Raw genomic sequence first — 14,200 nt, 5'->3', positions numbered from 1 at the left:
TTCTTTTTACATCTAAAAATAGATTCATGGTCAAAATTGATAGTTAATCCATAGGAAAGAAATTAATTGCCACAACTTGCTAAAACTAAACGTGGTAGGGAAGTTGGCAGCAGTATGACGAGCAGACACACAGATCTTTTGACTCCAAGGTTTTTTTTTCCTCTCTCTCTCTCCCTCCCTCCCCACTTAGTTTCCCAGAGAAGAGGAAAGATATGAAAATGTGTGAAAAGTTGAAGATAATGAGGGGTGGGAGTAACACTCTGAACTCACAGTTCATACAAGGACCATAAAAACAAGGTAAGTTAGGTTAGTGTTTGTCTTTACAGTTCTGGCGCAATCAACATTAGCACTACTTCTGTGCTCCGAGTGAATTTGGAACGATTTAAAAAATAGCGTCCAAAGAGGGGGTTTGGAGATACATCACCTGCCTTACAGTCATCACAATATCCAAAGAAAGCTGGACATTAGTAGTCATTTAATGTTATAAAGTCAACTCTTCAGGTACTGTTAAGTTATCTTTAATGATAAGTTTGGGAAAGTATTTAATCCCAAATCACAACAGGTACTGCTTTTACCATTTTTATACATTTTATGAAGTAGTAGTGAGCACAGTTAAAGCTGTAGGGAGATATGGGGAAAGTGTTAGATCCTCCTGTAACAGGAGGATGTCACCAAAGAACATGGAAACAGCATTGGTAAGATCTAAAGCAAGCACACCTTCAGTTCCAAGTCTTCCTCATTCCACAGAGCCATGGCTAAGTAGGAAGGTAATAGTTCTGTTTAAGGATTACAGTTACACATTTAAAGAACATTTTTCTTATAAGTAATAGAGTTAAGAGAGGTGATTTGGAACATTGTGCCATATGTTATGCACCATTAACACAATCTGCACAGGAGGGAAGCAACTGCAGATTAGTAAAAGGATAGCAACTGGATGAGAACAATGATGAGACGTAGATAGATGCAGTAAAGTAAGAGAATGCCCAGAGATTCTGTTCTTAAGTCTTTAAAGTTGTGCAGCACTAATATTTGAAGTGAGTAATCTGAAGATGTAACTGCAGCGAGAATAAGTCTATGCAATGGCCTTGCAGAATGCGAAACGTTGGTAGAACATGCTGTTTTTAGCAAGTAAATCATGTCAGTAGATTCACAGTAATCTTCACACTGTTCTTTACTGTGAGCAGATTTTTTGTGCCAGTATTATAATTTAATATGATGATAACCTCCCCATCTGCCTGAGGGGGGGTTTTCTGGAGCCATTTGATAGTGCCATGAGGTCCGACAAAAAGGGAAGTGGATTAATGGGAACTACAAGAAAATTGCCAGGGATGTGAGGATAAAGCCATCTGGGAAGTCAGAGTACAACTAAATGAAATTATAAAAGTGGCTCAGTTATTAAGTTATTCTCTGCAAAAGGAATGTCAACAAATGTACATAAATTCCAAACTGTTCAATACCACTAAATGAAGAACTGATGGAAACTTCAAAACCTTAACTAACTTTGCTCATTTTTATGGATTGTTGTAAGGCATTATATTCTGGGAAAATGAAGATCTGCCCGCACAGACACATGAACTGTTCTCCAAGAGATCTACGATATTTTCAAACCGGGACAAAAACTTGATAGTGGCGCCCAATTTAGAATGTGTTCAAAAAGAAACTGGTATGCTTTTCAAAATCATATGAATACCTTATAGACCAACGTGCACAGGATGCTAGGTTTTTCTTCAATACGAATTTGGCACCCTCTGAAACTGCCGCTGGGGGCCAGATAACCTGGATGAGTGAGGCACGGAGGACTAGCAGAGACTTGAGGACAGAGGATTATAAGAACGAGGATTATGTTGCAAGGACGACTCCCCTCTACATAGTTCTTAGAAGCTGGTGCTGGGGAGGAGGATCCAGATGATACTGGTTGTGAAGCAGCCATTGAAATCAAGTATGTTGTGCTCAGCAGCATGTTCTGCCACTGGGTTGTCAACTCTGCTCTTGGCTACAGTTTGGCAGGGCCATTCATTCAAGTAGAAATCTGGTTGGTAATCATACCCACATAAAATGCTGTGCACGAATTGCAGCAGAGCTGCTATATGACATGAGTGCTTTCACAGGTAGCCCAGCCTCTGATTGGATATGAAAAGCCTGAGATGGGACTGAAGTGGGATGTGTTTGGTGGCCATGAACCTCACCTTCCAGAAGGATCTGATCCCTATTGCAAGACACTGACAGTGGATATAGCAAAAGGGTGGAATTGTTATATTGAGTGGGCATTGGAGTATCACTTTGGGAGGGGTGGGAATGATTGTGGGTAGCACATTCCTCATTTCTATGATGAATAGTTGAAGCCCTTGTGAAGGATATGGTTCAGTTTCCAGTCCAATATGATACTGGATTATGGGGAGGTGCTGTTCTTTGATTCCTAGGGGTGGTGGGAAGACTAGGGGTTTGTGAAATCTGTCTGTGGATTATATTTGAGGAACAAGGCCTGTCTGTGAAGGCCTTAACAACACTTTCAGGATACTGGGCAAAGGAATATTCACTACACATGCATCACATCCATGGGTGGCCAAACTACAGAAGGTATAAGTGGAGCTATCAGAGAGGTAGAGGTACACGTCGAGGAAGGAGACGCATTGGGCCGAGGAGGGCCAGGTAAAGCAAATGGGTAAGAAAGTGTTTAGGTTGTGGAGAAATGAAGATAATGTTTGTTGGCCCTGGGTCCAGGTCATGAAGATATCATCAATGAAACCGAACCAGTCAAGGATCTGAGTTGCTAGGAAGGTTTCTTCTAGCTGGCCCTTACTGTGCCATAGAGCTGTTTTTTTTTTTTTTTTTTTTTTTTTTCCTTTCCCTCGAAGGATAAGTAGCTGTGTGTGAAGATGTAATTAGATGCATAAGAAATGAGATGGTGCGTTTGGAGCCAGGAAAAACAGTGTTTCATAGCAGCAAGTCATAGACATGCCTGATGCTGGGTAAGGGAGGTGGCATTAACAGTTACAGGTTGGGATATAGATGGTCCTAGTTGACAGGTGGTACAGGAAATGGTTTGTATCTTTGATGTGGGAGGCTAGGGTATGGGAAATTATTTGGAGGTGCTGATCAACAATGGAGATTTTTTGGTGGGAGCACAGTAACCGCTAGAGTAGTGTGTCCAGAATTGTTGGTTCTATGGATTTTGGGAAGCACGAAGGAGGTGGATGTGTATGGAGTTGTTGGGGTGAGGAGAAAAATTGATTCTGCTTAACCTCTTACTAGATAAACAAATGTCCATGGTACAGACATCTCTGAACCACTTCCACTCCCTCTGCAAGATACTGTTACTGTGCAACCTGAACTACTTACAACATACCTCCCAAATTGAAATCCTTGCCATCCAACGCCTGGATAAGCACTCTAGGCACACCCTCAAAAAATTCTCAAATTTTTTGAAACACTGCTGTGACAAGTATTCCTTTTGCCCAATGTGCTGGAGATGTCCTTTGCCAGGGCTTTGACTTTTTATCATTGTGCCCAGAAACAAAGAAAATGCTACCCACAATCCTTTCCATCCCTCCCAAAGTGGTATTCCGTTGTCCACTCAATCTAGGCAATTTCCTGGTCCACCCTTATGTCACATCCAGTCTTAACCCCCTGACGTCTCTCTGTGGAAGACCGAACTACAAGGACTGCCCCATTAACCCACCTAGCACGTCCTATTCTAGTCCTGTCACATGCTTTTCCTATGCTTATCACCAGAGGCACAGAGACATGCAAAAGCAGTCATGTCATACAGCTGGTCTACTGCAATTTTTTGCACGCCATTTTATGTAGGCATGTCCACCAAGTAACTGTCCACCCAAATGAATGATCAAGGGCAAACTGTGGCCAACAGAAGATTTGGTTACCAGCGATGAAACATGCTACTTAGCATTTCACGCTCTATTTCAGTTGCTGCTTCACAACCCATGTCATTTAGATCATTCCCTCCCATCACCAGGTTCTTTAAATTTAATAGATGGGAACTGCCTTTGTGACACATTCTTCATTCCTGTAGTCGTCCTTGGCTCAAACTCCACCTGCCCTTTGCACCACACCCATTTCCACCCAACCCAAGACCCAACTTCACTCAATCCACATTCTCCTCAACACAGTCTCTCTTGCCTCTGCTCTGTCACCCCCTCCCAACTCATTCGCCTGTGTCATTGTGTGTAGCAATATTGGTGTCCATGCAGCATCCCTATCCCAGGCTGCTGCTTCCTCCTTCCTGGCTGCCGACCACCTTTCCCCAAACCTCTTTCACACTCCCCACCTCCTTTTTCCCCCTTCACCCTCTACACTCGTCACAATCTCCTCCCTAGTCAAGCTGCAGATGCGGTTCAGACACATAGTATGCACCCTGCAGAATGTAACTGTGTGTGTGTGTGCGTGCGCTACAACTCAAAAAAAGGATTCAATTTTATCCATATTTTGCAGGTTTGAACTTCACTGTATTCAGTGCAAAGGAAGTCTGAATAAAAATGCCCTCATTCACAATTTTTTCATGTTTTGTTAAATTAGACGATGCATTTCGGACCCTGTGGGTCCATCTTCAGGTGCAAATTGTCTAATGCGTAATTTACATTTGCTCTTGAGAGAGGTGAAATGCAGTTTCCTGTTACGAGAATGTTACATACAAATATAGAACCTAATATCTAACTTCATCATAATGGGAAAATGCATTTCAACTCACTAAGAGCAAATGTAAATTATGTACTAAATTATTTGCACCTGAAGATGGATCCACACAGAGCAAAATGCATACTGTAATGTAGTAAGTAACACACACACACACACACACACACACACACACACACACAAACAAACAAACAAACAAACAACAACAACAAAATTGTGACTGAAGGCATTTATATTCAAACTTCCTGTGTAAAAAGAGTTCTCCAAAAGCTAGCAAACCTTTCAATATGTGTATGTCCCTGTTGACTCAATGCCGATGTACAGGGTGTCAGTAAATTCCATTTACAGACACTGTGACCTTGTAGTGGGAACCAAGTCTGTTAAGTTTATGACAGGAACTCATGTCCGGAAACATTCCATTTTTCTCGCTATACATAAAATACCACAATACACGTTAAAATCTCCCACATTTCCAGCACCACAGACAAGGGTATTACGCTCCTCAAGCACTGATCATGTGATGTCCCATGCCCACTACAGATTCATTTACATCCCGTTCACTTGAGTTTGTGATCTGTCCAGAGAGGTTTGTACCAGCTGTTGTGCTTGTGGTCTTTTTTCATACTGTACAGTAGTAATAATTCATTAAACACAAAGTACAAGCTGTGCGTACATTTCATTTTTAGTATATCACTGTTGACTGTGGTAAACTACACAATCGTGAAATATGCCAACATAATGTTACTATGTGAGCTCTGTGCAACAGGAGGGCTGCTTGTCAGTAATATGCAGACTATTTTCCACACCACCAGACAGCTTCGCATCTCTGTTTGGTACAGTGTACCAATGGGCCTCAGAGAGAGATACCTTCACCACCACCAGCCGGACTGACAAGTGTTGTTCCACAGTGGCGCAGCACACCAGAGTTTTGAAGAGGCTGTACTCTACGAAGTGGAACAGGATGCGTCAAAAAGTGTCAGAAACGTAGCAAGTAGACTGAATGTGGATCAGCAAACTGACTGGCATGTTCTGTACGAACAGCAGCTACACATATACCTCACCCAGAATATATAGGCAATATAGCCACATGATTTTGCATCACAAGCCCACTTCTGCACGTGGTTCTTGCGCCATGCTGTGGACGAAACCAACTTGCCACGGCGGATCCTTTTTCAAGGATGAAGCCACGTTCACCAGGGAAGCTGTTCCGAGTTCTCATAATAGTCATGTGCGGGCTGATGGAAACCCACATGCTGTGCACCCTCATGGGTTTCAGAAATGATACTGTCTGAACATTTGGACAGAGTTTCTGGATGGACATGTGACTAGGCTATACCTTCGTCCACCAAATTTCACTTAGGCTGCATACTTGCGATTCCTTGTCAGCATATTATATGGGCTCTTGGAAGATGTGTCAATGCATGTGTATCAAAAGGCATGGTTCCAGCATGAGGACGCACAACCTCATTTTTCATGTGCAGTCTGAGATCATTTGGACCAGTGATTTGGGCAACAGTATAGGCCATGGTAGCCGACTGCTTGGCCTGCATGCCTTCCCACTGAACCCACCACACATATGAAATCCTTGAGTTACTCGAGACTGTGGCATCTAAAGACCTACTGCCACAGGTTAGGGCTGAGGCAGATGCTGGAAGACCAGGGATTGATGATTGTGTATGCTGGAATATGGTACGAAGGTATCATAACTGTGTAGTCACTTCAAGCTCAACTTTTAAATGGATCCACATGACAGGCAGCATGAGTCAGAGAGCAATGTTTGTTGTGATATTTTGTGTGTAAGGGGAAAACAGTACATTTCTGCACGAGTTCGTATGCTAAAGATAACCGTCTTGGTCCCCACTACGTCGTGTTACATGCTGTATTAGATGCTAGACTGCCCCAATTTAATCCTCATGCCACTGAAAAGATGAATGAAGTAAGTATCAGTGTCAGTGCTGTTGAAGAACAGCTGAAATCATTAAAATTGAACAAAGCTCCAGGCCCCAATGGAATCCCTGTCAGTTTCTATACTGAATTTGTGGCTGAGTTAGCCCCTCTTCTAAGTAATCTATCATAGATCCCTCAAACAAAAAACTGTGCCCAGTTCTTGGAAAAAGGCACAGGTCACACCCGTCTACAAGAAGGGTAGTAGAAATGATCCACAACACTACGATCCAATATCCTCGACATCAATTTGTTGTAGTATCTTAGAAAATACTCTGAGCTCAAACATAATGAGGTATCTCAAACAGAATGACCTCTTCAATGCCAACCAGCATGGATTTCAAAAACATCGATTATGTGAAACCCAACTGGCACTTTTCTCATATGACATACTGAAAGCTTTGGATCAGGGCGATCAGCTTGACGCAGTATTTCTTGGTCTCCAAAAAGTATTGTCTCAGTACACACCCAAGCTTATGGTCAAAAGTACATCATATGGAGCATCAAGCGAAATTTTTTTCCGAGGTGGGGACTTTTTGGTCGGGAGGATGCAGCATGTCATTTTGGATGGAGAGTCATCGTCAGACGTAGAAGTAACTTCACGTGTGCCTCAAGGGAGTGTGTTGGGACCTTTGCTGCTCATGTTGTACAGTAATGGACTTGCAGACAATATTAATGATAAAATCAGGCTTTCACAATCATGTCTATGATGCACTTATCTATAATGAAGTACTCTTTGAAAAAAGCTGCATAAATATTTAGTCAGATCTTGATAAGATTTGAACTTGGTGCAGAGATTGGCAACTTGCTCTAAATGTTCAGAAATGGTATATCCTGTGACTATAATATCAGTAAGTCATTTTTGGAATCGACCAACTCATACAAATGTAACACATACAAATGTAACACTTTGTAAGGATATGAAATGGAATGATCACATAGGTTCAGTCGTGGCTAAAGGAGGTGCTAGACTTCGGTTTATTGGTAGAGTGCTGGGGAGGTGCAATCAGTCTACAAAGGAAATTGCTTACAAATAATTCCTGTGACCGGTTCTAGAGTATTGCTCAAGTGTGTGGGACATGCACCAGATAGGACTAATAGGGGATATTCAATGTATACAGAAAAAGCCAGCACGAATGGTCACAAGTTTGTTTAACCTGTGAGTGTGTCAGAGATACTGAAGGAACTGAACTGGAAGACTCCTGAATATAGACGTAACTTATCCTGAGAAAATCAATTAACAATGTTTCAGGAACTGGTCTTAAATTGATTACTCTAGGAATACGCTACAATCCCCTACATACTGCTCACATAGGGATCATGAGGATAAGATTAGAATAATTACTGCATGCACAGAGACATTCAAACGATCATTCTTCCCACTCTCCATACATGAATGGAACAGGAAGAAACCGTAATAACTCGTACAGTGGGATGTACCCTCTGCCATGCACCACACAGTTGTCTGCACAGTATAGATGTAGAATTAGATATATAATGATAAGAATGTGGGAGCGAGGGATGGCAGGTGCAGGGGCTAGGCATGCTACATAAGGGCACTGGAGCCAGGGAATTTGTATGATGCATGAGGAGCATAGTGTGGATAGGGAGGGAGTGACAGGACAGAGAAAGGGAAAGTTGTTGGGTAGAAGGTGTGGGAACAATGGGTTATGCAGAGACTGAGGCCAGGAAGACTATAAGAGTGAAGGATGTGTTGCAAGAATAACTCCCATCTTCAGCATGCAGAAAAGCTGGTGTTGGAGGGAAGGATCCAGAGAGCAAGGGTTGTGAAGCAGCCTTTGAACTCTAGTGTGTTATGCTCAGCAATGTGTTGTGCAAGTGCGTGGTCAGTTTTGTTCTTGTCCACAGTTTGGCAGTGATCATTCATTCTGTTGGACGGTTGGTTGGTGGTCGTGCCCATGTAAAATGCTGAAATTGCAGTGAAGATGGTATATGACACAACTGCTTTCACAGGTGAACTTGCTTCTGGTAGAATAGAATAACCCTGGACAAGACTGGAGTAGGATAGGATGTGCTGGGGCAAGTCTTGAACCTGGGCCTTTCATAGGGATATGAACCCTGCCGCAAGAGATTAGGAGTGGCACAGGGATGGACCAGGATGTTGTGTAGATTGGCTGGGCAATGGTATACCATTTTAGGAGGAGTGTGCAGTATTGTGGGTGGGTACATAATCAAAGCCCATGTGATTTGGATATTCCATTTTCGGAGTGGTATTGTGTTATAGGGGCGGGGGCACTTCTTTTCAGCTGATTATTGGGAACAGTGGAGGATTACGATTATGTAAGAACATAGTGCAGGAAATCTGTGCAGCCTAGTTTTGTGAGGTAGTGCGTATCTGTGAAAGTCTTTGTAAGAATTTCAGTGTGGTACACAAGAGAATTTTCATCACTGCATATATGGGAGCAATTTTTGGTGTGGAAGGGGTGACAACTGTCAAAATGCCGGTATTGGTGGTGATTAGTGGGCTTAATATGGATGGAGCCATCAGAGAGGTGGAAGTCAACGACCAGGAAGGTAGCACATTGTGTTGAGGAGGACCAGGTGAAGTGGACGGGAGAGGTCGTGATGAGGTTGTGGAGGAATGAAGATTTCATGAAAGGACCTGAACCAAAACAAGGGGTTTGAGAGGTTAGGGTTAGGAAAGTTTCCTCTAGATGGCCTGTACACAGGTTGGCAAAGGAAGGTGACATGCGGATGCCCATGGCTGTGCTGCAGATCTGATTTTATATCTTCCCCTCAGAAGAGAAGTCGTTGCGCATTGGGATGTAATTGGTAAGTTGTATAAACAGTAGCAAGGACAGGTGCATGAGGAATGTTTAGGGAGGTGGGATCAACAGTGACAACATGGGATCCAGGTAGCACTGGGGGAAGGGGAAGAGAGTATGGCATTTTTGGGTCACTGAAGGAACCAGTTTGTATCGCTGATATGACAGGTCAGACTCTGAGCAATTGGTTGGAGGTGTTGAAGTAGAGATTCTTTCAGTGGGAGCACAGTAATCAACTATAGTGGGACATTTCAGAAAGCGTTGTAAAATTTAAATCAATACTGAAGACACTATTGCACATGGACTTCATGATGAAAGCCACTGGCAATATTAGCTGAAATATTGTTTCATCGTTTTACTTGAGATGGTCTACAACCTAGAGTTTTATGCATGTTGATTCTGGTCACAAAAGCCTAAAAACAGACATTTTCTGGAATTATTACATAGATTTTTATTCAGGCAGACCATCCTCCTGAGCATGAAATAGTAAACTAACTGTTTTGCAACCCCTGCTATCTGGATCGCCTTTGAGTTATGCAGGGGAAGTTGCCTTCAACACATTTTGATGTCATAATCTCCCTGACCTCAACTGCTGTTAGCCTCTGTCTTATAACGGTACCCCACTTCCTGCTTCCTTCCTTTTCACTATGGCCTGACACTTTGGGTTATAGTCCTGTAAATTCTCATCCATATTTTTCTTTCAGCTCTCTCTTCCTTTATGTAATCCTGCCCTCCACATCTCACAAGTACAAAACACCAATGCCTACACTGTGGTGAATTATCTTTATTGGCATACTTCTACATCCTGCACCCCTATTCCCACACCCTTGCCCTGTTCCTCACTTCAGTGCTGGACTGTATTTAAGTTCTGTTCCACGTCCCTGTCAATTAGTTAACACTTCTAGTGTATAGAACACGACATGCTTCAACATATGGTCCACATCCCCCCCCCCCCCCCCCCCCCCCCGGTAATGATTTTCCATTGACTTCTTTCCTCGTTTATTCTTGTTAGTGGTTCTTCACTACGAACTTCTTTGTCTAATAGTTTGAAGGCACCTTCTGCAGCAGCACATTTCACAAGCTTCTCTTTCTATTGTACATATCTTACTTTTCTACAACTCTATACTCCATAAATACTGCTTCAGAAAATTTCTCCAAAATGTTATGTTCACATTTCATACTATTAGAACTACACTGTAAATATTCTTTGCTTTTGCCACTCTCTTTTTGTTGTTTGTGACCCTTCATAATTTCACTGATTGGTAATTACGATATTCCTACTACTAAACATCATTCCCTTCTTTGCTTTGTTTGATCCAGATCCAAATACTGAGAGTTGCTGATGGCTGTTTCCCTTTCAGTAACCTTTTGGGCTTCAATTATTTCTTTGTTACATTCTACTCCTTTTCTGTTGTACTGCACTCAACACTTTAATGTAGTTCAGCACTAACTGTCTTAGCAGTCTCAACTTCATTTATTAATATCCTGTATTCTCACCAGCACTAGGTTACATTCTGAGTATCCACATCTCAGTTTGTTTTGCCATCCAGTAGTTGGTTTCTTTGTTCCATATCTCCCATTTGTTCTTCATACATTATATTTATTTTTATCATCATCTGCTAGTGATTGCGGCATGTAAAACTGTACAACTGTGGTTACCATTAATTTAGTTTTAATCTTGAGAATAATAATTCCACCAGTGCATAACACACTGTTTCCTAACTTGCTCTTCATAATTATGTAACACCTGTTACGCATTTTCCGTTACTAGCAATAAGGTTTGGATTGTAATTACCTAGCCAATAGATATCTCAATATGCCTGGGCTCGAGAGACCTGAACCTCTGTTTTTACGCACTGCTTCCATACTCTGCCCTCTCCTCCCTCAGGGAGGAGCTGTTAGTTCTGAATGCTAGGGTAGTGTATTTTTGTGTCTCTCAGAAGTACTGATCAGCAATTCTAGATAATATCATTTTAACCTTGTCAGTCCCTAACCCGAGACCTCGATCGGGGACTGGTTTTAATTCCAAAATTTTTCTTCATGGAAACATCATACCCAGATAATTTTAGAAAACTGAATGTTGTGTGGTCACAATTTTTTGTGACACTAATGCATTAATACTACAACCACAGGGAGACTTCCAACCTCTCTTGAAAAGCCCCACTAGCAGAATGCAGGTGACTCCTCGCGTATAAAGTCTTCAAAATTTTATCCATGGTTTGAATAAAACCTCCTTTCTTTCTCATTTCTGTAAACCAGACTTTTCTCATCCTAATATTGAGATACATCAGTGGTACATTTATCTGCTCCCAATAGATACTTAAGGGTACATAAACTGACAACTTCGGGATATGTGTTAAGCACTGAACTATGGTGGTGATAATATAGAGATGTGGCATATACCTATTCAGTTCCTATGGTGGGACCAGTCCATCTTGAGGGCTATGGCAGTGGCATTGTGTGTTTGCCGGCATAGACAGTGCAATGGAGAGAATTCTTGATTACACAGTTATTTTATTAAAGTCTAACTGCCCAATTTTTTTTCAGTTCTGTTGTGAATAAAAGTAAAACAAGATACCTATCCTTGCCATATATGACATTACAGAAATTTTAATAACTGCACAAATTTAGTTTTTGTACCGCTTACTTTACTAAAACCAAAATTTAAACAACATATTACAAGAAAAATATATTTAACAAACACAACATAATATCAATACAAATGGTGTATGAAACAAGATTAACAGAAACAACAGAATCATCACTGAGATATCCATGCCTACTGGCTCTTGATAACAAGATCGGTTTCAATACAGGGGAAAACTGGGAAGACACATTCCCTTGACAGTCTTATTTTCCATGTATATTATTTTACTACCATGTTTCTGAAGTTATTTACATTGTAATAAGTACAGTCTTACTTTGCTGTTGTACTGTGTCAGTACATAAGTAATCATAATTATTTGACAACTTTCATTTAATCACATATAAAGTTAATAACATTTTTGATTTTACTTTCTTGGCACTCTCACTCAAACAATGGTATTATTGACATGGAAGCTTTGTTGAAACAAAAACTAGTAGCTGTAGAACAAAGGCAAACTGTAGATTAGCAGAATGCTAATTATTTAACTCTCATACCAGTGTCAGCCCTCAAAAGCCAGCCTCAGATGGTTTAATGCGCAATATTACAGGAACACTGGTACAGGGCAGAATAGCAAGTTCTGTGACAACTGCTGTTACAAGATCTGGTGGAGTCACATCATATGTGAGATTCAGAGGTGTCAAGCAGCCAACTTCATGCCATCCTCGCACACCTAAAGCATCGGGGTCACCTGCAAAAAAGAAGGAAAAAAAAGAACTTTTATTACATTTCTCTAACAATTGTTTTCAGATACAAGTATTACAAATGATTAAGAGCCACATATCCTGGGGCTGGAGTGTCCTGTTGTTCCGTTTTAACCTTCTTCAACCAATTCCTCTCCCTCCCTAGTGGAAGGAACTAATAGTTCCAAAAGTTGGGACAGTGTCGTCAGTTTTATACATGTCAATCTACAATACTAAATATTTGACCTTTTGAAAGTATGTAGTGCCCAGCAATCCTCTCATAATTTACTACTTTTCTTGACAATTTTATTTTCATGCAATGCACCACCAGGGTGTATACGTGGACGAGGAAAAAAAAAAATTCCAGGATTTTTCCCGGATTTCCCGGTTAAAAATACACTTTCTCCCGGATGAAAATACACTTTTTCCGTGTTAAGTAATAGTATACTTTTCCTCAGAACTGTAAAACTTATAAATCCTTTCAATGGTTGTAGTTTTATACACCGGGGTAGAATTTCCTGGCAGTTTAGAAAACGAAACTCAGGGGGCGAAAAAAAAAAAAAACACGTTTTGGAAAGATGTCTGATGTGCAGCAACATGTACACTGCGTATTTCGTATTATGAAAATATAAATTCGAATTCCACCAAACACCACATGTTACTTTCGGAAGGATTGAGATCGAGATTGCGATGCGCTTTTGTAAGCCGGTCGTAGCTCATGTCAAGCGATCTCCCCAGCCGATGAGAGCGGATATTCGGAGCATAGGACACATGATGTAGTCAACCAATAGCAACATCACTGTTAAGTAGTGTGAATACACAAAAAGGGAAAGTTAATGGTTAAAAATTAATATACATAGTGCTGCTTAAAGTAAAGAAAAGCTTTCACATAGCCTATAATATTGGCCTCTAAGATTAAAAAGCTGCAAGAGAAGTTAAGCTTGCACACATAATGTTGATCTTTTTTGCACGTGTTACACTTTGTGCCAGTAAAATTTTTAACGACGACATAAATGTCTGATCTTCTGGGCTCGAAAATATTCTAAATGGTCGTTCTCAAAGATTTCAATTTTGAATGAGAGTCAAACACTCTGCAATTTAAGAAATTCATCGGACATTGGCGGACAGAGTTCATCTTGTGTAAAAGGAAATTTACTTTACGTGAAAGTAACGCTTTTCAAACAACCGCTCGGAATATTTTCCTGCGACCTGTTAGAAATAGATTCATTTCAGCAGTTGCGTCAGATGACAGGCGTCACCGCGCTTGTGCAGCTGCGATGGTGCAGGAAGCCCGTATGTTTGTACGTGTAAAACATCAAAAGATCTTACATTATGTCATAAAAGAGACAAGACGTTAGGGGATACTCCAAAAGCATGGGAATTTTGTGAACCCTACTAAGATGCATGATGCGGCTTAAAGTGCACATTCCTATGTCCAGATTCAGACGTAAATTTTCTTGGAGTACCAGTATCGCATTATCTCATGTTTGGTT

At 41.2% G+C, this 14,200-nt stretch overlaps 1 protein-coding gene across 4 annotated transcripts in view; it reads right to left on the bottom strand.

Annotated features, from left to right (window-relative positions):
- Nucleotides 1-12,006: 12,006 nt before the first annotated feature.
- Nucleotides 12,007-14,200, bottom strand: part of LOC124780558 — a 110,460-nt gene continuing 108,266 nt past the window's right edge. For all 4 annotated transcript variants that reach the window (XM_047253791.1, XM_047253789.1, XM_047253792.1 and 1 more), the window contains exon 11: nucleotides 12,007-12,715. In XM_047253791.1, the coding sequence (XP_047109747.1) occupies nucleotides 12,534-12,715 (182 nt within the window). In that variant the 3' untranslated portion in view covers nucleotides 12,007-12,533. The remainder of the gene's footprint in view (nucleotides 12,716-14,200) is intronic.

Source organism: Schistocerca piceifrons, chromosome 1, assembly GCF_021461385.2.
Source record: "Schistocerca piceifrons isolate TAMUIC-IGC-003096 chromosome 1, iqSchPice1.1, whole genome shotgun sequence".
NCBI lineage: Eukaryota > Metazoa > Arthropoda > Insecta > Orthoptera > Acrididae > Schistocerca > Schistocerca piceifrons.
Note: the sequence above shows the minus strand (reverse complement) of the source record. Positions and strands in the feature narration are given on the sequence as shown.